This window comes from Panthera leo, chromosome A2 (assembly GCF_018350215.1).
Source record: "Panthera leo isolate Ple1 chromosome A2, P.leo_Ple1_pat1.1, whole genome shotgun sequence".
NCBI classification, from domain to species: domain Eukaryota; kingdom Metazoa; phylum Chordata; class Mammalia; order Carnivora; family Felidae; genus Panthera; species Panthera leo.
The window spans coordinates 142,668,949-142,690,748 of record NC_056680.1 but is presented as its reverse complement, the minus strand read 5'-3'; the positions used below and the strand labels follow the sequence as shown (position 1 = coordinate 142,690,748).

Sequence of the window (21,800 nt, the reverse complement as noted above, 5' to 3'; positions counted from 1 at the left end):
CGGTTGCTGGCCATAAGTTGCTCTTCATAGATTGGCTGCTTTTGGGATATGTGCTCCCCCATTGCTCCTGTCATTGGTGATCACGGTGGCAGAGTCAGTGGCATAAAACCTATTCCTGAACCCAATAAAAGGAATCTTGGTGGGAATCTTTTAAAAGAGGGATCTGGATAGTTCTGGAATGTAATCTTTCCAGTACACATGATTAGATAGAATTAGATAAAGGGGATTAAGAGTACTCTTCCTGAGGGGCGCCTGGGTGGCTCAGTCGGTTGAGCGTCCGACTTTGGCTCAGGTCATATCTCGCCGTTCATGAGTGCAAGCCCCATGTCAGGCTCTGTGCTGACAGCTCGGAGCCTGGAACCTGCTTCGGATTCTGTGTCTCCCTCTCTCTGCCCCTTTCCCACTTATGCTCTGTCTGTCTCTCTGTCTCTCGAAGGTGAATAAACGTTTAAAAAAAAAAAAAAAGTACTCTTCCCGGGATGAGCACTGAGTAATGAATAGAATTGTTGAATCATACTGTACACCTGAAACTAATATAACACTGTATGTTAATTATACTTCAGTTAAGAAAGTCAGAGTTGGTAGGTACCAGATTTGTGGTGTTAATCTGTCTTGCTCTAAAAAAAAAAATAAACTAAAACTAAAAAGGTGATAGAATTAAAAGTAACCTGGGACTTTGAGTGTTCTGTCAGTGCAGCATCAGTCCTTTCCATCCTGAGAAAATGTGGAAAAGAGTTTTCTAATCAGCGTCTGCAGTTCCTTTTCTGAACTGCCTGGTGCTGTTTCCATCTTCAGCTTTGCAGATTCATAGAAGTTTTCACTCTGAAAGAACCATTACATCTCCTGTACCAGCCTATTAGACCATTCTGTCAATTGCTGCTGCTTTCCACACACCTCCAATTATGCTGTATAGTTTGAGTTGGTGATTTAGTGAACCCTTTAAGTATTGCTTCTGTTTTTCTACTTGTATTTTCCATGTTTGGGTTCACTCTGCAATAGCTGTTTTATATCTTCTCATTCATTCCTTCAATGACACATACCGTTGGTTGAGTGTCCATCATGTGCCTGGTACTATTCCAGTCTTTTGGGGCAACAGAATCGTAACAGTGGTTAAAGCATGGATTTTTAAGAATGATGCAGACCTGAGTTCAAGTCCTGGCTCCTTTACTTGCTAGTTACTTAATCTTTCTAAGCTTGAGTTTTTGTCTGTAAAATAATATTAGAAACTACCTTATAGGTAGGTTTGTTGTGGGAATTTATACAAATTTAGTGATATATTGTATTTTATATACTCAGCACAATGCGTGGCTCAAGTAAGAGCTCAGTAAATATGCATTATTACTGTTGTAGTAATCACTAAAATTATTATCAATTTGCTCTGAAATACTTTCTAGCACTTAGTGTCTGGTTATCTTGCTTTGCCATTTGTGGTTCGTTGCCTTTTTGTTGGCATTAATCCAACCGTTTAATGAAAAGTCAGATGTAACATCCGTGATAAAGCCAAGATACCCAGCAGTTTATTAAGGTAAAACATACTATTTTATGGTCTTTAATCTGCTGCCACTTTTAATAGCACCTTCTGCTGATTGTTAAAGAATTTGTTGAACCTTTCATATAATTTTGCTTCTCTGTGGCTGTTTTATAGAAGCATGTATAGTTTGAGTATAGAGACTCAAAGCAGCTTTTGGTTTTATTCTTTTGTTGTAAACATTAGGCTGTGGGTACGTGAACATACTCTGAATTTACAAGCAAGAATTATGTCTTCTATTTGCATCACCAGTGCCTCACAGTGTAGTTGGCATATAACAGGTGCTTAGAGAATGTTGAAGGAAGGAAAACGGAAGGCAGGAACAGGACATCAGGGATCTTCAGGCTTATCATTAGTCCACAAATATACCTTTGCTTTTAAGCTTCCTTCCCATTACATCATCTTCTGATCTGTATAGTTTCTCTACCTGTGAGCTCCTCTTTGTTTCTGTTACTGCTGGCTTCTGTTGCCTGCCTTCTTTGTGTGAACCTCTTAGCTTCTGCCATTGCTACTCAGTGATGGTGACAGATTCAAACTCATGGCAGTGCTGTATTGACTGTATCTGCTGTAAGTAATCCATAATCAATTGCACACTGTATGGATGCACATTTAGTGATTTTTTTGGCTGGTTCTTTTAAAGGTTTACTTTTGTTTAATTCATGTTTATTGAATTCTTTGAAATTCAGCTCACATTTCACTTCCTATTCCATTCCCAGATCTCAACAAAAAGCAGGCAACTAATTGTTGATATTAGTTGTTGATATTGCTGCTTCTGTCATTTGTGTAATCTTAGAAATTGGGATTGATTAGTTATTTTGTTTATGTAATTCTCACATTGCCTACTTTAGAACTTTTGCACTGTCCTTAAGGCCTCCAGCTGTATTTTTGCTCCCTTGGTAAGAAGAGCTTAGCCTGTATCATGGCAAAAGATAGAGGCATTTCTTTATGCTCCCCTTCTGCATCACACTTACTTTCTTGTCTTCTATTCCTTCTTTGATTCTTTGCAGAAAGAAGTGTTCTTCTTTTCCAAGTCCAACACTTCTGCCCTTTTTCCCCCAAGACCTTCCTTCAACAACCCTCCTCTCTTTTCCCCTCCCCATCTTCTGTCTTCCTTTCCACAAGCTTCTCCCCCTCAGCCCACAAATATGCTCAAATTCCTTTCAGCCAGAAAGTAAACTTTACCTACATACTACCTTCAATCTAGTTACTGCCATCTGTTCCTGCTTCCTTTCACTGTCAGGCTTCCACGTGCTTTCATACTGCTCTGTTTTAGCACCACTTTCACTATAACTTTGTATGTCCTTGTCTTCCTTCTCCTTTAGACTATAAAGCTCTTAGATATGTGTGTTGATCACCATTGATTCCTCAGGGCCTAGGACAGTTCCTGGTCCATAGTAGGCATTCAGTAAATATTTGTTGAATGAATGAACAATATAGTGCCATGCCTATACCACTCACTTGTGAACCATCTGCAATTTTTTTCTACCCCTACATTTCTATTAAAAGTTCACTTGAAGGACATCAATGCCCACATAAATGCTACATCTGGTGGCTTCTCGCTTTTCATCATTCTTGACCTCTTCATGACCATTAATACTTATAAATTTACTTTTCCCAGATTTTTACGGTCACTTATAACTGGGTCACCTTGGGATAATCTCAGCATGGTATTGCGTCAAAAACAAACAAACAAACAAACAAACATCTTTGTTTCCAAAAATCTTTGGAAAATAATGAACCTATTTACTATTTTACAGAAATTTCATAAGGAGATAGAAAGGTACAATTACATAAAGCTTAAATCCTCATACAACTTGGCAGCTTCCTCCAATCTCTCTTCTGTAACATTTCTCCCAAAACATTCTGTGAACTTTCTATCCAAAACCCCTTGACCACTTTTCCCATCTTTATTTTCGTCTAAGAATAACTTTCCAGTTTAAATCACTTTAGCCTCTCAGGTTTTTCCAGTTCTTTTCATACCCATTATCCTGCTCAGGATTCTAAAAGTCTAGGAACATTCTCTTGATTTCATCTGGTTTGCCGTTACTAACTTTGCATGATTTTGCTTAATCTTGAAGCTTTAGATCAGACACTATGTCCTCCAGTGAGTATTTCCCTGACTTCCAAAGTTTGGCTAGGTTTCCCCTGAGTATGTTTCTATAGAACCTCATCAATAACTATATTGAAATGATCTATTTGTGCCTCTTTCTTAGACTATAAGCATCTTAAGGGTAGGGCTCCTATCTTTTCTTCATACCCCTGGCATCTTATAATGCATCTGGAACATGGTGGATGTTGATAAATATTTATTGAACTGATGCTTCTGTGAACTCTGAGCCTTTCTTGCCTTTGGCATTTGTTAGTAGGCCTTTAAATGTGGGTCAAACTTTCCTGAGTCCTTTTTCTTTTTTTTATACCGTCTCAGTGATTTCTTTACTTCCAGAGCATCAGTTATCATTTCTGTGAAGATGACCCCAAACCTGTTCTCTAGCCTGGCTGTTCTCCTGATTATAAGACCATTTGATTTCAAAGTTGCATGTCAGACATCTCTATAAAATGTTTCTCCAGTATCTTAAATGCAACAAAAACTCAGTAAACCAAACTTGTTATCTTCCCGTTAAACTTGTTCCTTCTTTATGTGTTCCCTGTGTCAATTCTTCACACTCCTACCCTCCCAGTTGCCTAGACTAATTAGAATCCTAGGAAATACCTGGACTTTTTTTTTTTTTTTCTTTCTCTCACACTCTTCACGTAATCAGTGATCAACGCCTGTTCATCTTTCCTGTGACTGTTTTTTACATTTGGCTCTTCCTTGCCATCTCCATCTTTAGTAGTTTAGTTTGGACTCTTATCTCTTACCTACACTATTGTATTAGTCTTGTAACTGACCTCCTCTCTAATCTGTCTTCCATGCTGCTGTCAGAATTATCTTCCTAAAACACAGATGTGCTGTTACTGTATGTTCCTTACTTGACTGATTTATTCATTCTCAGGTGTCAGCTTGTCACTTCTAAAGAAAGACAACCTAAAGTATGTCTCCCTTGTAGTTCTGTTTCATATTCCTTTCCTACTTGTCATCTAATACAGTTTGTAATTATGCTTATATTTGTGCATTGACTTGTTTAATGTCTGTCTTCCCAGTGGAGAAATTTATGTAAGAGACTGAGTGAGGATAGTTATGTAGACACTGTGCCTAGCACAATACTCGGGACATGGTAATGCTTTAAAAATATTTGTTGAATGAGTGGATGAATGATAGCTTATCAGTATAGGCAAATAGGAGATAGCAAAGGCAGAGAAATTACAGGGTCCTAGAATCTTCTACATCCTCATAGACCTTCGTCTGTAGTTCTAGTTTTTCTGTAATAGTAATGGGCTTCTCCCTTCTGTCTATTGCATTTATTTCCATGAGGATGGGAGTCAACAATTACCCCACACTCACACTAATGCTGATGTGACTGCAGTTGATTTGGGGGCCACTGGGTGGTGGCAGCTAGATTTGTTTACCCGGTATTGATGCATAGGTGGTGCCCTAGGCATGCAGGCAAACAGGTATTTGCTAGGTTGAATTAACCCAGATTCCCTTTTAGCTCCTTGAGTGATGCAAGCCTTTATACCACATGTAAATTAAAGTGTTTATTACTTGTAGGACTAGTTGTATTTGAAATGAGGTGTTTATTTGCCTTTTAAAGATTGAAGATTTCAATTGAACGAACTTTCATTGAATAGAAGCTGAATAAATCATTTGAAAATATTATCTAGGGGTAGGTCAGTAATAATAAGCAAATTAAACTTTTTGTCCACCCTGTGAGGCCTGCCCAGGTTTCAAAGATCAAGGAATTTTATAAGTATTCTTCAGATTTTACTATTTCATAGATTGACCAGCTTCATCCATTCAGTAGGCATATAGAGTTCCTGCCTTGTGTAAGGCGCTGATTTAGGTGCTAGGGTTACAGAGGTAAGAAACAGTTCTTCCTCTTTTTTTTTTTTCTTTCAACATATGAAATTTATTGTCAAAATGGTTTCCATACAACACCCAGTGCTCATCCCAAAAGGTGCCCTCCCCAATACCCATCACCCACCCTCCCCTCCCTCCCACCCCCCATCAACCCTCAGTTTGTTCTCAGTTTTTAAGAGTCTCTCATGCTTCGGCTCTCTCCCACTCTAACCTCTTTTTTTTTTTTTTTCCCTTCCGCTCCCCCATGGGTTTCTGTCAAGTTTCTCAGGATCCACATAAGAGTGAAACCATATGGTATCTGTCTTTCTCTGTATGGCTTATTTCACTTAGCATCACACTCTCCAGTTCCATCCACATTGCTACAAAGGGCCATATTTCGTTCTTTCTCATGGCCACGTAGTACTCCATTGTGTATATAAACCACAATTTCTTTATCCATTCATCAGTTGATGGACATTTAGGCTCTTTCCACAATTTGGCTATTATTGTGAGTGCTGCTATAAACATTGGAGTACAAGTGCCCCTATGCATCAGTACTCCTGTATCCCTTGGGTAAATTCCTAGCAGTGCTATTGCTGGGTCATAGGGTAGGTCTATTTTTAATTTTTTGAGGAACCTCCACTGTTTTCCAGAGTGGCTGCACCAGTTTGCATTCCCACCAACAGTGCAAGAGGGTTCCCGTTTCTCCACATCCTCGCCAGCATCTATAGTCTCCTGATTTGTTCATTTTGGCGACTCTGACTGGTGTGAGGTGATATCTGAGTGTGGTTTTGATTTGTATTTCCCTGATAAGGAGCGACGTTGAGCATCTTTTCATGTGCCTGTTGGCCATCCGGATGTCTTCTTTAGAGAAGTGTCTATTCATGTTTTCTGCCCATTTCTTCACTGGGTTATTTGTTTTTCGGGTGTGGAGTTTGGTGAGCTCTTTATAGATTTTGGATACTAGCCCTTTGTCCGATATGTCATTTGCAAATATCTTTTCCCATTCCGTTGGTTGCCTTTTAGTTTTGTTGGTTGTTTCCTTTGCTGTGCAGAAGCTTTTTATCTTCACAAGGTCCCAGTAATTCATTTTTGCTTTTAATTCCCTTGCCTTTGGGGATGTGTCGAGTAAGAGATTGCTACGGCTGAGGTCAGAGAGGTCTTTTCCTGCTTTCTCCTCTAGGGTTTTGATGGTTTCCTGTCTCACATTCAGGTCCTTTATCCATTTTGAGTTTATTTTTGTGAATGGTGTGAGAAAGTGGTCTAGTTTCAACCTTCTGCGTGTTGCTGTCCAGTTCTCCCAGCACCATTTGTTAAAGAGACTGTCTTTTTTCCATTGGATGTTCTTTCCTGCTTTGTCAAAGATTAGTTGGCCATACGTTTGTGGGTCTCGTTCTGGGGTTTCTATTCTATTCCATTGGTCTATGTGTCTGTTTTTGTGCCACAGTTCTTCCTCTTAAGTATCATAGAAAAGAACAAATTATAAGGATACACAGAAGTGCAATATTAAAGCACACTGAGGAGTTGGGGAAGGCTTTTCATAATTCCTAAATTCATTCTTGAATTGCGTTTTGAAAGAGGCAGAAAAACTTCCAGGTGGGTACAGACATATGAGACCACACGTAGACCAAGGGAAGGAAGATGAGACAGAGTGATGGCCAAGTCAAGAAAGATCTTATGTACCAAGTAAGTAGTTTGAATCAAATTTTCAAGATTAAGGGTAGTTATTGAAGGATTTTAAGCAGGGGTATTTGACAGCATTGAGGAGATTGAATTGGGATAGAGAGTAAGATTTGTGGTGGGGAAATCAAATAGAAGCCACTTTTAGAAATCTAAATAGGAAGTGATAAGGGCCTAAATTTAGGTAAGGCAATGAAACTGAGGAGACAGATATGGACACTATAATTATTTCAGAAGTGTAATTTTCCAGGCAGTGGAGATGAATAAGGAATGTGACTGCCAGGTTTGGGAATATTGGTTGGGCAGGTGGGTCAGTCCATTCTTCAAGGTAGGAAACATAGGAGGAGGAACATTTTCTGGGGAGAAATGTTGAATTAAAGTTTAGATGTGTTGAGTTTGAGATGCTTATGGGACATCTCACTGGAGATGCTTAGTAGGACTAGGAGATACAGACTGGAGGTCAAGAGAGAGATTTGTCCAGAGACTTGAGATTTATGAGTCATTAGTGCACATATATTTTAAGCCATAGGTTATGAAGAGGTTGCAAAGAAGGATAAATACACTCCGCATATCATACTATTTCTCACATTCTGGTTTAGTGTGTAAGTTAGGTTGGTGCCTTTCTATTTCAGTTTTTCATTTGGGAAATGATGTTTGACTAGCACTGATTCTCTGCTCCAACCGCTACCACTCTCCACTGCCATTTATACAGTCTATAATATAACTTATATTTGATATTACTCTAAGAAATGCTGGGTAATTAAATTGTAACACTATTAGGCAATGTGAACGAATTTAGAGGACTTTAAAAAAATCTGTAAGACCTATTTTAAAAGATTATTTTTAGAAAGGAAATAACCTTCTTAAAATAATAAAACAACCTGTTAGTGTTCTGAGACTGAACAAGGTGTGTTTGTTGAGTTCCATACCTTTCATATGTTCGGGATTTGTTTGTGATTTAGTCCCTGTGCTTCTGATCAAGGCAGAAACTATTTCTGAAAACTAGGAGGAAGCCATGTCACTAAACTAACAGAATCTGACATAATCCATATGATAAACTTAATTTAGTATCCACAGCCAGATTCTAAGGGGGAAAATATGCTATTAAATATTGAACAGATGATTGAAATATATTGATTTTATTTTGCCAAGCTACATTTTTTTGGATGGGTCAATATTTAAGATAACAGTTAAAAGCTAGGTCCTGCATTGTCATATATGTTTCTGTGGCCCTCACTGGTTTCTCCCAATTTGTTTTCACTTCTTTCTGAAGGGAGAATCTAACAATGGAACTTTAGATCTTGCCATTTAGATAGCCGCTAGAATTCTCCGCAAGTGGAGGTTTTTGTCCCTTCAGAACTGACATGGAACAATCTGTTTACCTGGCACGGACCAATGGATGTTGAGGAGAGTGTGTAGAATGAGTTTTAAGAAGTCAGCCCTGCTTGGGGCTGAAAGTAATGACGTTGTACTGTAAACCATTTGAGCTGTCCAACTTTTGATTAACTTTTAAAATCTGCCTTTGAAGGGAAGGATTCCTGGGAGACTTTCTGTGTCAGGTTTTAATAGAGTAAATTTATGGATGAGTTAGGACCCTTAAAAACTAAAGTCAATAATAGAAATGCTGACAGACTTGAACTAGAAGAGGACAGCTATAATAAAACAACATTTTATTATAACCTTATAATCTATAGTAAAATGGGGGGGGAACATTTAAAGTTTTCTGTTCTAATGTTTTGAAAATGGTTTCATTTTCTTGTTATTTGAACTTTAATAATGGGCATTAGCATAAACTGAATATCCATGTCAAAACAAGGTACATTGCCATAGCATAGAATTATTTTAAAGTGTTTTTTTTGTAATGTTTATTTTCTTTTTTTGAGAGAGAGAGACAGGGTGAGTAGGGGAGGGGCAGAGAGAGGGAGACATAGAGTCTGAAGCAGACTCCAGGCTCTGAGCTGTCAGCACAGCCTGACGCGGGGCTCGAACCCATGAACCATGAGATCATGACCTGAGCCGAAGTCTGATGCTTAACCGACTGAGCCACCCAGGCGCCCTGTGTAGAATTATTTTAAATCATAAACTTTTAAGACTTGTTTCAAATCTTTTTTTCTAAATAAATTTGTTTCTAAACATTGCTTTTTTTTCAATATACCCATTTTCACCTCAGTAAGTCACTAAAAGATTATTGAATAAAGGTATTTCGGCACTTGAAAGTTTGTAACAAAAATGCAGAGTGGAATAGAATTTTAGAATACATATTGTCTGCACTGAGGACTTCATTTGTTTAATAACCTTTATATTTGTTGATATTCTTTCTTGCCCCGTGCCAACATTTTAGACATTTTGTGTAGAAATTTCTTACAAGATTTATCATGTTACCAAAAACACACCCAGATTCTTTATCCAGAAGATAATGAATACCTTGAAGTTATGCCAAAATTAGTATATTAAGTGGTTAAACATTATTCTCTTAGCTTTACTAGATCACTGGGAGATAGAAGGTAGTGTTTTGCTTTGTTTTGTGTTGTTTTGGCACTCCTTCTGATGCAGTAAAATCCACAGCACTTTATTTCATCTGCTAGCCCCAATTCACAGACTTAATCGATAGAAAAGTAAAACTGGCACCTGTTGATTTCCCGGTTTTGTGTATCTTGGGTGGAGCTGACTCCTAAGTGTGTGAAGGTTGTGATAGGAAATGATGCTAGGTACTTGCAAGAAAATACTGGAAGAGGGTTGCCAAACGTTTTCTCATACCTCAGCGCCCTGCCCTATTAAAAGTTGCATCTAGATGCATAGTGATCTTGTATTTAGCCTGTTCAGTCACTTTTGATACAGTGCTAGTGTGTCGTCACTCCTACGTAGTAGGAGTCTGCAGAGAAAATTTGCCAACCCTGATTCTCACGTGTTTGGCAAAGTTACCATTTAAAATCAAAGTATGATTAAAACTAAATTCATCATCCTACTACGAGCGCCGACTTGGTCCATGCTGCCATCATCTTGTTGCTTATCACACAGGGTTCAAAATCCTCTTTCTTTTGTGACTCTGTTCTTGGCAGCTCCAACCCATGGTGACCTCTTCCTTTGATGAACTCACAACATTTACCTTACCACTTATTATTCACTCTCACCCTGTGTGTTACTATGGCATCGTTATTTAGAGTGTGCCCCACGATTAGACTCTAAGCCCTTTGAGGCCCAACAGTTTTTCTCCGCAGCATGTGGGATAATGAATGAACGGATCCCCAGGCCTCTTCCTGTTTTCTGTTCTCCAGCTGTCAGTTTGGGTGTCTTTTCTGTCACCTCTTTGTGTCCTACTTTGGTCTAAACCTTCTATTGCTCTCCTCTTGGCTACTCTGGTTCTGTTAGTATCTTGTTTATGAAGATTATCAATGATTTTGGGAGATTCTTGGGCTAACTTTATGGGAATAGGAGGTGATTTTTCAGCTTTTTTTCTTAGGATCCATTTTTAAACTCTACTGCAAAAATTCTACCTTTTTACAATTATTTTTAATATTTGTTCATTTATCAAGTATATTCTAGGAGTCTATATCTTGGAAGCCATAGTTTAGATATATAAAAAAGGAGGATTAACCTGAAAGAAAGAAGAGAAACATTGTTGCCAAACAGAAAGTTTATTCTCAGACTCTTTTGCTTGCTATGTTGCCTTTTTTTTTTTTTTTTTTATAGCCTCATGGGAACAGAGCAGGCGGAAGTGTAAGTAATTACAATATTGTGTTATATAAGTCACTGCAAAGTAAGGCTTATAGTTATTTTTTTTTTTTAGCCACCTGGCATTTTGTATATGCTGTTTTTTGAGCCATAATTCTGTTGAATTGCAGATGGGGACTCTAGAGATTTAGCATACCCTCATTCTAAAGTGGAAAAAGTTGAGGTAAGTGGTTGCACAAGGTCACATGTGTAGTTAATGAAGAATTCAGGAATAGAGGCCAGCTATCTCTTAAAGATTAGTAGGTAATGACACATACATGTAAAAAAAAAAAATAACAAAAAAACGGTACTATGAGGTGTTCTGTGAAAGGTAAGTTTTCTTCCTATCCCATCTCTCATTCTCTACCCCAGAGTCAAATTACCAGTTTCTTGGGCTTTCAAGAGCTGTCCTATGTATATATAACCATATAAATGTATACCTTCCCCTTTATGCAAATGGTAGCATGTTTGTATACACTTTTCTGTACCTTGCTTTTTCCCCCCACTTTTTCACATGGCAGTATGTCTGAATTTTGTGGACACTGGATATTTTTATTCTTTGGTCCATGAACTTTCATGTTACTATATTGTCTATCATTTAAACAAATAGTTTTTGTTCATATGAATGGACAAATTATTAAATCATTTTTTGTTTCTAGTATACATTGAGTTTCTTATGTGACCATAATGTAGTATTTCACATTGCTTTCAGAAAGAGATCATGGTTATTGATTTATTTTATGGTATATGTTGAAGTTAAAAGATAAGTGAAATATATATAATAATTATTATTGCTAGTTACCAATAACAGCTAATTAGGAAATTTTCATTTGAAAAAGAAGTGACAGGTACAGTTTTCAGGGAAATGATCTACCTTTAGACTTGTATAAAAATCTTTCTGGTATGTACAAAAATCTTTCTCAGTGCCAGTGAAAGGCAATGATGTTATAAATACCAAACCACAAATGTTTATTTTCTAAATTTTTAAATACCTTTTTTTCCATTTTTTAGAAAGATTTTATTTGTAAGTAGTTTCTATACCCAACATGGGACTTGAGCTCACAACCACAAAATCAAGAGTTGCATGCTTCACCGACTGAGCCAGCCAGGCGCCCCTATTTTCTGAATTTTTAAATCTCCAACCTCATATGCAAATAACAGAAATAATTTTTCATTTGTTTCTCAAAATGGATTGTAACTATATGTGTTACTCTTGATATGACTCATGATCATCTGTATAAAAATGTATTCTTAATTTTGATCATTCTGGGTTTCTCTTGGCTAACTTATGTATCAGTGCAATTATTGCTTTATTTATTAGAGATTAATGGGGCCTAAAGAACTCCTTGATTTTAGATCTTTTCAACCAAACCATATCACAAAAGGCAAACCCACTAAAAAAAAATGTGTCCCATGCCAGATGTCCATGATAGGATTTATAGAGGTTAAGTATTTATATTTGGATTTTACTTTAGACAGTAATCCTGCATTCTCCCTAAAGGTGGCAGTACTTCTCAATGCATTGTTTACTGAGTAATTCTGTTTGAAAACAGTATTAATTATAATTCCATTACTGATTGGAAAAAAGTTAATCATACTAAAAGTATATTTCCGTAATACTTTCACAATAGTTAAGATTCAGTAGTAGAACAAATAAGATCGTAGTTTTGAGGTTTATAGCATTAGTGCAGCTTTTATGTGTATTATCTTCAAACTGGACAGTTCTAATTGCATTCTGACTTTGGAATTCTTGGTGTAAGATTGAGAGCTAAAGTCTTGTCAAAAATTGTGATTAAGTCATGGTAGAACCTTGCTATATTTCTAGGTCTCTCTTCTATGGAGATATTATCAGGAAACAAAAACTGACAAAACATCCCAAACAAAAACCAGAACCCTTAAATAACTGTGTATTGTGTGAGACATGGGAATTTTTTTTTTTAGTGTTTTTTTTTTTTTTTTATTTTAAGAAAGAGCACACACAAGTTGGGGAGGGGCAGAAAGAGAGAGAGAGAGAGAGAGAATTTCAAGCAGGCTTCACGCTCAGCCTGCTGCAGGGCTTGATCCCACAACCTTGGGATAATGACCTGAGCCAAAATCAAGAGGGGGATGCTCAACTGACTGAGCCATCCAGGCACCTGGGAAATGTTTTGATATTTATTGTTTGGTATAAATTTATATGTCTAAATTTTACTTGAATTTTTTTTCCTTAGGTGGCTAACTTCTTTTAACAAGTGAAATAAATACTTATTGGTGCTACTAAAAAAAAAACAATCTTGGGGCACCTGGGTGGCTCAGTTGGTTGAGCTTCCGACTCCTGATTTTGGCTCAAGTCACGATCCCAGGGTCATGGGATCAAGCCCCATGTCGGGCTCCACACTGAGTGTGGAGCCTGCTTAAGATTCTCTCCCTCTCTCTCTTTCTCTCTCTCTGCCCCTCTCCCTTGCTTGCACTCTCTCTCTCTCTCTCTCTGTCTCTAAATCAGTCAATCCTCAATCTTGAGCCTTTTCTGCTGTAAAAACAAAGCTCTGAATTCACAAGGTGGTGCCCTGGAGTCTGGAGAAACACTATGTTTTGTCCTCCTTTTTCCATCATTTTCATTCCTAAATGGTTCGTGTGTGCACACATGCGCGTGCGCTGTATGCATGTGCACGTGTATGTGTTTAGTATGTGTTCGAAATCACATAGCATTGTATTTTGAAGATGGTGAACAAGATAGAGAGGCCAGCCTCCCCTCCAGGCCTCACAGGTCACTTTGACATGGCTATTACTTTCTAAGGCTGGCCTTGATTATTGGTTGATCTAGCAAGGTGACTGGGTGCTAGAGAACTGTGTCATCTAACGAGCCTCCTAGATACTGGTGTATAAATATTACAGTGCTAGTTTTTTAATTTGCAGGGAGAGGTATCAGACGCACTGGCTTCTCATGTTTATGGCTCATGTATTTTCTCCAAACAGGCAAATCTACAGTCTACTAAATTGTAATCAGAAGGTTGCTTGATGGACATTGAGTCAGCTCACAGTGACCCAAATCAGCAAGTTCTGGTAGTGTGATGCATTCATCTTTCCCAAGGAATATATTTGCCACTCAGATGTTCAAATTTCAGAGCATCCTTTTTACTAGACCAGGCTGCAGACAGATGGCCAGCTTTTGATTTCTTGATTTCTTTTCTTACATAGTTACCATGGACTATCTCCTTTAGCACATTTTTTTCCATTGGAGTTTAATAAATTTGCATTAATACTTATAAAACACTTAGCCCAGTGCCTGGCATACAGTAATTAAATAATAACTAATATTAATAAGTATAACTGGTGTTGAGTTCAGGTCACATTGATACTTGTAATATCAAAGTCAGTCTTTTGGGCCATTTCTTTAGATGACTGATCTGTCTCATCTTTTACACTTTGAGCTCTTTTCATTCTTTATTCTTTAAGTCTTTTAACTCCCTCCTTAATTTCATTTACCCTTAATATGGAATCCATAAGCTAATTAGGACAATCCTTTTTAGCTCTGAATGACTTTGCTACCATTTTGTTTTTGAGACTTTCTTTTTCAAGTTTCAGTTTTTTGCTCCCAAATACCTCATTCTCCACAGTTCCCCATCTGCAATGTGAGTCTATTAAAAGAGATGATCTTCAAGTTACTGCTTAGCTCTAGAATATGTATAATTTTATATCTTATTTGAACAGATGATGTTTCAGTTATAGCCCTTTCCCTCTAATCATGCTTACCTTCATTTCAAGCTCTGCTTAAATTCTTTCTCATAGAATGTAAAGTTATTTTGAAAATGGTAGCAGCATCTGGATTCTTAGAATAGCAGGATTGCCATGGAATTGGGAGGTAATGGTTGAAAAACCCAGAGGGAGAGGTATGATGGTGGTGAATTCAGCAGTTGACAGTGACGTTACAGGTAGGACACACAGCTGGAGAATCAAAATGTTTTGTATGGAAATGGGTACAGAAAGGAACAGATGAGTTGGTCACTGCAGCAACAATGAGCATTGTCAGCCTTCCCCTCTCCATCCATCTGGGGATCAGTTATTCTTTTAAGAGTGGCGGAATGATTTAGGAAAACAGTGGAGACATTGCCATAGCTTTTTCTGGTATTCGTAAAAATACAGATTATGGTGCATTTTTGAAGCTGGTGGTCTCAGAACCACACTTGGAGCCAAAGGTCCTGGGTAGTTACTGTTGTGGGAGTTCAGAAAGTGGAGAGATCATTTCAGACTGTAATGATCAGGGAAAGCTCGTCGGGAGTGGCTTTGGTCTGGGTCTTGAGGGGTGGAAAGTGTTTGAATAGACGTAAGGAGGGAGAAAACATTTTTTTGATGGGTGAAATGCCAAGAACAAAAGCATAGAGGTGAGAAATAATCATACATGATAGGGGAGTGGAGTGGTATAGAGTTTCTTAAATATGGTCCATGAAAGAGAATTGAAGCAGTGCTTCTGTCAAATACCACTAACTCCAGAATTAGAAGAAAACGGATGCTGTGCCATTTTTGTTCAGCATGCAACTGGATAAACTATTGATGCCTCTCAGTGCATCAAGCTTCACATTTTCATGTGCTCCCTGATGCCCTCAAGAAAGAATTCCATTTTAGGACCCTTTTTGGAAATTGGAAAGACTGTCAACAGTTTCAAAATAATCCTGTCTTTCTCTCTAATATTCAAATGGAAGAAAAAAAAATACTAGCACTCTGAGGGCAAATGTGCACCCATCATATCAGGCATACGTCATGGTTTTCCTGCTTTGATGAGGGAAGGCTAGCCACACGTGACTGTGTCTCATTACTTTCCGTATCAGCTGCTGTCACTACCTTTCCAACAGGTACTACCAAGAAATAGGAACAGAATATGATGTTTTTCTCTACTAGGCAGAGGTTTGCTGCCTTTCAAGAGGTCTTAATTTAATTTGAAAGCAGGGGAAATAACATTACTTGACTCTAGGTTGAAAGCCTTGGAGGAGGGGTTCGTGGGTGGCTCAGTCAGTTAAGCGTCTGACTGTTGGTTTTGGCTCAGGTCATGATATCACGGTTGGTGAGTTTGAGCCCCGCATGGGGCTCTGCACTGGCAGTGAATAGCCTGCTTGGGATTCTTTCTCCTTTTCTCTCTGCCCCTCCCACTCTCTCTCTAATAAATAAACTTAAAAAAAAATTTTTTTTTTAAGTGTTGGAGGAATTTAGTGTTGCAGTACAGAGGTAACCTTAACCTGACAAAGCGTTCTTTGGAATTCTGCTTGGGTTCTGTGTACCTTTGGGATTCAAAGATTTCACTGCTTGTTGCCATGGAGAAAAAAGTTCTAACTGATTATCAAAGAAGACGTACGTGTTGCTGTATCAAAGACCATATCATAATTTTACTTCAATAAGCCAAATATAATTGAAATTTACTACTGAGCAGTTAGAAGCTTTTAAATTAATTTTCTTCAGGAAGCCATTTTTCTTTTACGAAAAATAACAATATGAGGGAGGTATAATCCTTTGTAAATATTGTTCTTTATACATTGCTTATGTTCAGGAAATCAGTTTCCAGTGCAGTGAAATAAAGTATATGGTGTATGCATTTCTGTGCATAATTCTGGAGGACAAAGCCCATATCTTTAATCAGAATCTCAGACTGGTCTTTGATTTTCCTGAAAGGCTAAGAACTAATAATTTAGCTAGTGTGAAGACAGTGGGATGCTGTGGATGAATCTGAGCAAAGGAATCATGGGAAATTAGAAAGCTCATGCGAAGAATGTGAGAAATAAAGCTTTGGCAGGACTGAAGGGTGATATAGGGATTCAGATTAGGTCCAGGGTCTGAGTTATCCTAATAATCTGAAGGCAGTTTTCTAGATAGAGCTTCTCAAAGGTAGGAACCCTCAGTAATCTTTTGGTCTTAGTGTCTAAGCACAGTACTGAGACAAACAGTACTCAAAAATGTCAAATAGACTCACTGTATGGAGAATGAAAGACGATAGCACCAAAAATAAATGCTCTTGCGTATCTGTATTCAATCCTGTTTATGTTAACTGATTTGGTGAAAAATAAGGTTTTTGGAGAAGAAATGCTTTATTAAAAAGCTCATAAACCATCTTTTTGTTCAGGAACAGTTAGTTAATACAAACTTTTTGGCCTCTCAGGATTTGTTCTCTGTAAATTTTATTTCTGAAAATCTTTTACTAAAAGTATGCCTCTAGACATGATAATTTTATCCAGTACCTTTAGAGAGAAGGAAACTTGCAGTATGGTGTGGTTGAGTAGGTCATCACTGATTTAAGCACTATTGTAATAAACATCTAAACTTGGATTTGTTCATCATTAAGTAAAATCAACCTGACAACTCTGAGGTCACTTCTGCTTAAAATATCATTGGAACTTCTCTCTCTTAAAAATAAATAAACATTAAAAATTTTTTTTTTAAAAAAGGGGCGCCTGGGTGGCTCAGTCGGTTAAACGTCCTACTTTGGTTCAGGTCATGATCTCACAGTTTGTGGGTTCAAGCCCCGCATCGGGCTCTGTGCTGACAGCTCAGGGCCTGGAGCCTGCTTCAGATTTTGTGTCTCCCTCTCTCTCTCTCTCTCTCTCTCTCTCTCTCTCTCTCTCTCTGCGCCCCTTCCCCACTCACACTCTGTGTGAGTATCTATCTTTTAAAAATAAAAAAACATTAAAAAAAATTAAAAATATCATTGGAACTTATAATGTATCTTGTATCAAATTAACAACACAGCCCTGGAATCCCACCCCTATATTATATTAATATAATTTTATGGTCATCTTTATGCATTTTCCTGGGACAAGGTTTAGCAAAAACCAGGCTTCCTAGGTATTAATGACCGCTAAAAATTTAAATGTATTATATTGGAAGACCAAGATGTTTAGACTAGTTCATTGTAACATTTTAATTTGGCTCCCACTAAGTTCTTTGAAGTCAAAGAGACAATGATTGAATATGTTGTTAAAACGTTGGTATTCTGTAAAACATTTGTTCCAAAAATATAATTGTTTTTTTCTGTTTTTAGTAAACTTTGTGTTCCCAAGTCTAACAAACCAAATTAGGTTTGTTAGAAACCCAGAAAGCTTTTTTCCCTCCTTTTTTTCTGAAGTAGAAATGATTACTAGAGTAAAATAAGGTATAACTTCACAAAAGACACTGCTTATGGTTAACTGCGTAATATTTAAGAGACAAGCTGCTTTGTAATACTCTGATGTACTCAGTACCTTTCAGGGAGATAAACTACTGGGGACCATCCATTCATTCTTAAAACCTGATGTCCACTAGTTTTCTAAACAATACGATTCTTTTCAGAAATTTGACTTGGGAGAAAGAATGGGAACATAAGAAGGGAATAAAGTTTTATTAAGTGTATTGTTTATTATAAAAATATGCTTATTGTATACAATTTGGGAAGCATATCAAGATTACCTGCGGCCTCATCACCTGGAGATGACCATTTGGGGTTTTTGTCTCCATTATTTTATACACGTGTGGTGTGCTGTGTATGTACACACATAAGTATACACCTCTCCACACACATTACAAATGGGGATGAGAACTGATTTTTTCATTCCGTCTAGTATAAATACTTTCCCATGTGATCAGGTATTATTTCCCAGCATTATTTTGATAGGCTAATATCTACTCTAAGAAAGAGTATAATCCGACTGACATCTTACTGTTGGATATAGGATAGTTCCCGTTTTTCTTTAAATTTTTTCTTTAATTTTCTTCGCCTTTGGTTTTGTTGTTTTTTTTTCCTGTTGTAGATACTGTACTGAACGCCCTGTATGGAAATTTTGTACGTATTCATAATTGTTCCTTAGGGGAAAATTCTAAAACGAGAATCGGGTCAAAGTACGAAACGATTTAAGGGTTTTGATACGTTTTCTCTGATTGCTAAAACACATACGCGACTTCAGCCGGAGGCCGTTTTCCTCCGAGCGACACAGGTTTCTGGGCGTCTGCGGGACAGACAACCTGTTGGGCGGAAACGGCATCGCGCGGAGTTCGGGTTTGCGGCGCCCGGATTAGCTGGGAGGAGCCGGCGCGTGTGTCCCGTTTCTAACCGGCGTGTCTTTGTCTTTCTCCATGGGGACCGCTGCCGCCCGTGCGGGCCGAAGCCTCGGGAAGCCGTCGCCCCGCAGCGCCGCCGCCCTGCGCCCGGCCGCCCCGGGGAGCCGCTGCCCGCCCGCGGGCGCCGTCACCACGCGCCAGGCCGCCGCCAGCTGCCGCGCCAAGCTCCGCGGCGGCGCCGCCCGGGAGCGCCAGCACGCCGCCCGCGGCCTCGGGAAGCCCGCGCCGCCGTGAGCGCCGCCGCCCGGCCACCGGCGGGACCACGCCGGCGCTCCGCACCGCCCGAGGACCTCAGGCGCCCCCGCCGCGTCCCGCCTTCTTCCCCGCGCGCCCTGCAGACCGTCCCGGGCTCGGGCAAGTCCGCTCCGACGGCAGCGAACTCCGCGGTGTGCTCAGCTGTTCGCAGACCTCCCTTCACCCGCTCGCTGTGACCGAACCTGGCTCGCCTCGCAACTCTTGCCCACGAAGCCCCTCAGGAGGACCGTGTGCCTTAGGGCCGGCGGGTCGGGAGGTTGGCCTCCTTGCTAGTCTTTGCTGCTCTCCGAGCGTAACTTCCTCATCCTGCCAAAACCCCGGCTTTTTTTTTTTTTTTTTTTTTTTTTTTTTTTTTTAAGAATCTTCCCACTGGACGGTAGCAACCTCTTTCCCTCCTTGTAATTTATCCACTTCCTAGGCAGTTTCTTTCGTTATTCTTCAAAGGCCAGCTCCTGCTTTAGTCTTCTTCACCTCAAATCCTATCATCACCAAGCTCCTCCCCACCCCTGCCCCACTGTCTGCCAGAGATTGGTTTAGTGAGTGTGCAAATCCCCGATGACTGCGGGGTCACCGACACAGTCTGGAGTGTGTAATGCGTAACTGTGGTTGAACTCGAACTCCAACATCCTTGTAACTTCCCTCCTCGTAACTTCATCCCCAGTGACCATTTCTTCCCCTAGGAATCAGTCCTTGCCCCCATGGTTCTAGACTGCATCCCGGGAGATCCACGACTGGGTTTGCACTGAAGCCATGCTCCTCCTGGCTACTCCCAGTCCCTAACTGAGCCTCGTGTGGGTATTAGTGATGGTCCATTCATGTGACATGCAGGACTCCTCTAAGGAGCAACTTTGTCTCGGGGACTCCTCAGCAGCCTGGTTGAACTTTCTTAGAACCGGGCTGCGTGCAGTCTAAGGCTCTTCTTGCTGGATCCCCTTCTCCTTTCATAGGTGTCAGACTTGCATTATGGTATGAAGTCCTTCCCCTCCCTGCTCCTGTTTCCTTACTTTTCTCCTTCACAGATGTCCCCTCAATAAAACTCTTGCAAATTGAAGCCTGCCTTGGTGTCTGCTTCTAGAAGGACCTGAGCTAACAGGTTCTCAGACATTCCACTCTGATCATCTTCCTATCCTTCTGGATCCCTTGTTTACTGACAGCTAATTCATTAACTTCATTTTCCCCACTATCAGCCCCTGTTCTAGATTCACTTCCTTCCTTGTCTAGCCTGGATGCCACAGTCCATCATTATAATCCTTGAAATATAGTGCTCTCAGCAATCTTTAACCTCAATTTCTTCCAATTTACTTTCCCTGTAAACTCCCAGCTCTGGACAAACTATACCATCTGCCTTCCATGGGCTTTATTGGGACAACCGAACATTTTCTTTAAGAAAATCACACAATGCAGTTAGTTTCACTTTCAACTCATGATTTCCAACCTCAAATTGGTGCTGTTGTTCCCACTGTAGTTTCAGTTTCCCACTTCTAATGCATATACCTTTTCATCTCTCCTCAAATTTTCTGATCCCTTCCTACCTGTTTACTTCAAACTTCCCTTGGAAAAGAGAAGATACTGCATAAAAACCTCCTCATCTTCCCGCCACAAAACCCTCCTACCCTCCAACCTCCCAACCCAGCTGCCTTGGTAACCTCCTCCTTCCTTTTTGTGACTGTGGAGGAAATTTCAAATTCCAGCCCCTCTTCTTGTGCTCTGGATCCCATTCCCTGTCGCCTTTCCAAGGACTTTTCTCCTTAGGTTTTCCCCTTTCTCTCTTCTATATCATCAGTCCCTGTCTTGAATGGATCATTCTCATCTCCCTGCAGACATGTTCCAGCGTCCTCAATCTAAACCACGTCTTTCCCACCAATAGCCATTTCTCAGCTCTCCTTCGTAACCAAACTCTGTGGAGTTATCTTTATATATTGTCTTCATCTAATCTTCCAATTGCTTTCAATCCACAATGTGACTCCCCTTGCGCCACCACTGAAAGTGTCCTTGTGAAGATTACCAGTCACTTCCGTGTTATCCTAACAAAGGAGGATACCTTTCTGTCCTCACCTTGACCACTCTCTGCTTTTTAAATGTTCTGTCTTCCTATCCAAGGCACTGTCGTCTCCTGGTTTTCCTCCTCCTTCACTGATCGGTGTTATACTTCTTCTGCCAGGCTTTGAGAAGTTGAGTTCTCTCACCTCCATTCAGCTCCCTCTTTTCTTTCCATGTACTTTCTCAGGACAGTCTTAACAATTTCCATCCATTTAAGTACTGTCTTTGTGCTAAAGGTTTCAACTTTGTTTCCCCCCTTGACCTGTAAATTCTAGACTCTTTCTAATTGTTTGCTTAATATCTTCCTTTGGATGACTCAGATCTTTCAAACTTAACATGTCCAAAATCTAATTCCTCATTCTCATCCCAAACCTATTTCCTCTCACTTTCTCTATTACAGTAAGTAGCACCGCCATCCAACAACCAAGCTCGAAACCTAGGAGTCATCCTTGATTCTTTGATGACTTCTTTTTTACATCAAATAGGCCAGCATAATCTATGAGCTTCATCTCCAAAATACACCTTTAATCTGTCTGCTTCTTTCCATTTTCAATGCTATTATTTAATCCTGATGAGTATTTTTTCTCACTTGAT

At 39.4% G+C, this 21,800-nt stretch overlaps 1 protein-coding gene across 1 annotated transcript in view; it reads left to right on the top strand.

Moving 5' to 3' along the window:
- Nucleotides 1-11,539, top strand: part of ZNF800 (zinc finger protein 800) — a 39,973-nt gene extending 28,434 nt beyond the window's left edge. Inside the window, exon 6 of the mRNA XM_042923695.1 lies at nucleotides 10,988-11,539. Within this exon, the coding sequence (XP_042779629.1) occupies nucleotide 10,988 (1 nt within the window). The 3' untranslated portion in view covers nucleotides 10,989-11,539. The remainder of the gene's footprint in view (nucleotides 1-10,987) is intronic.
- Nucleotides 11,540-21,800: the final 10,261 nt, after the last annotated feature.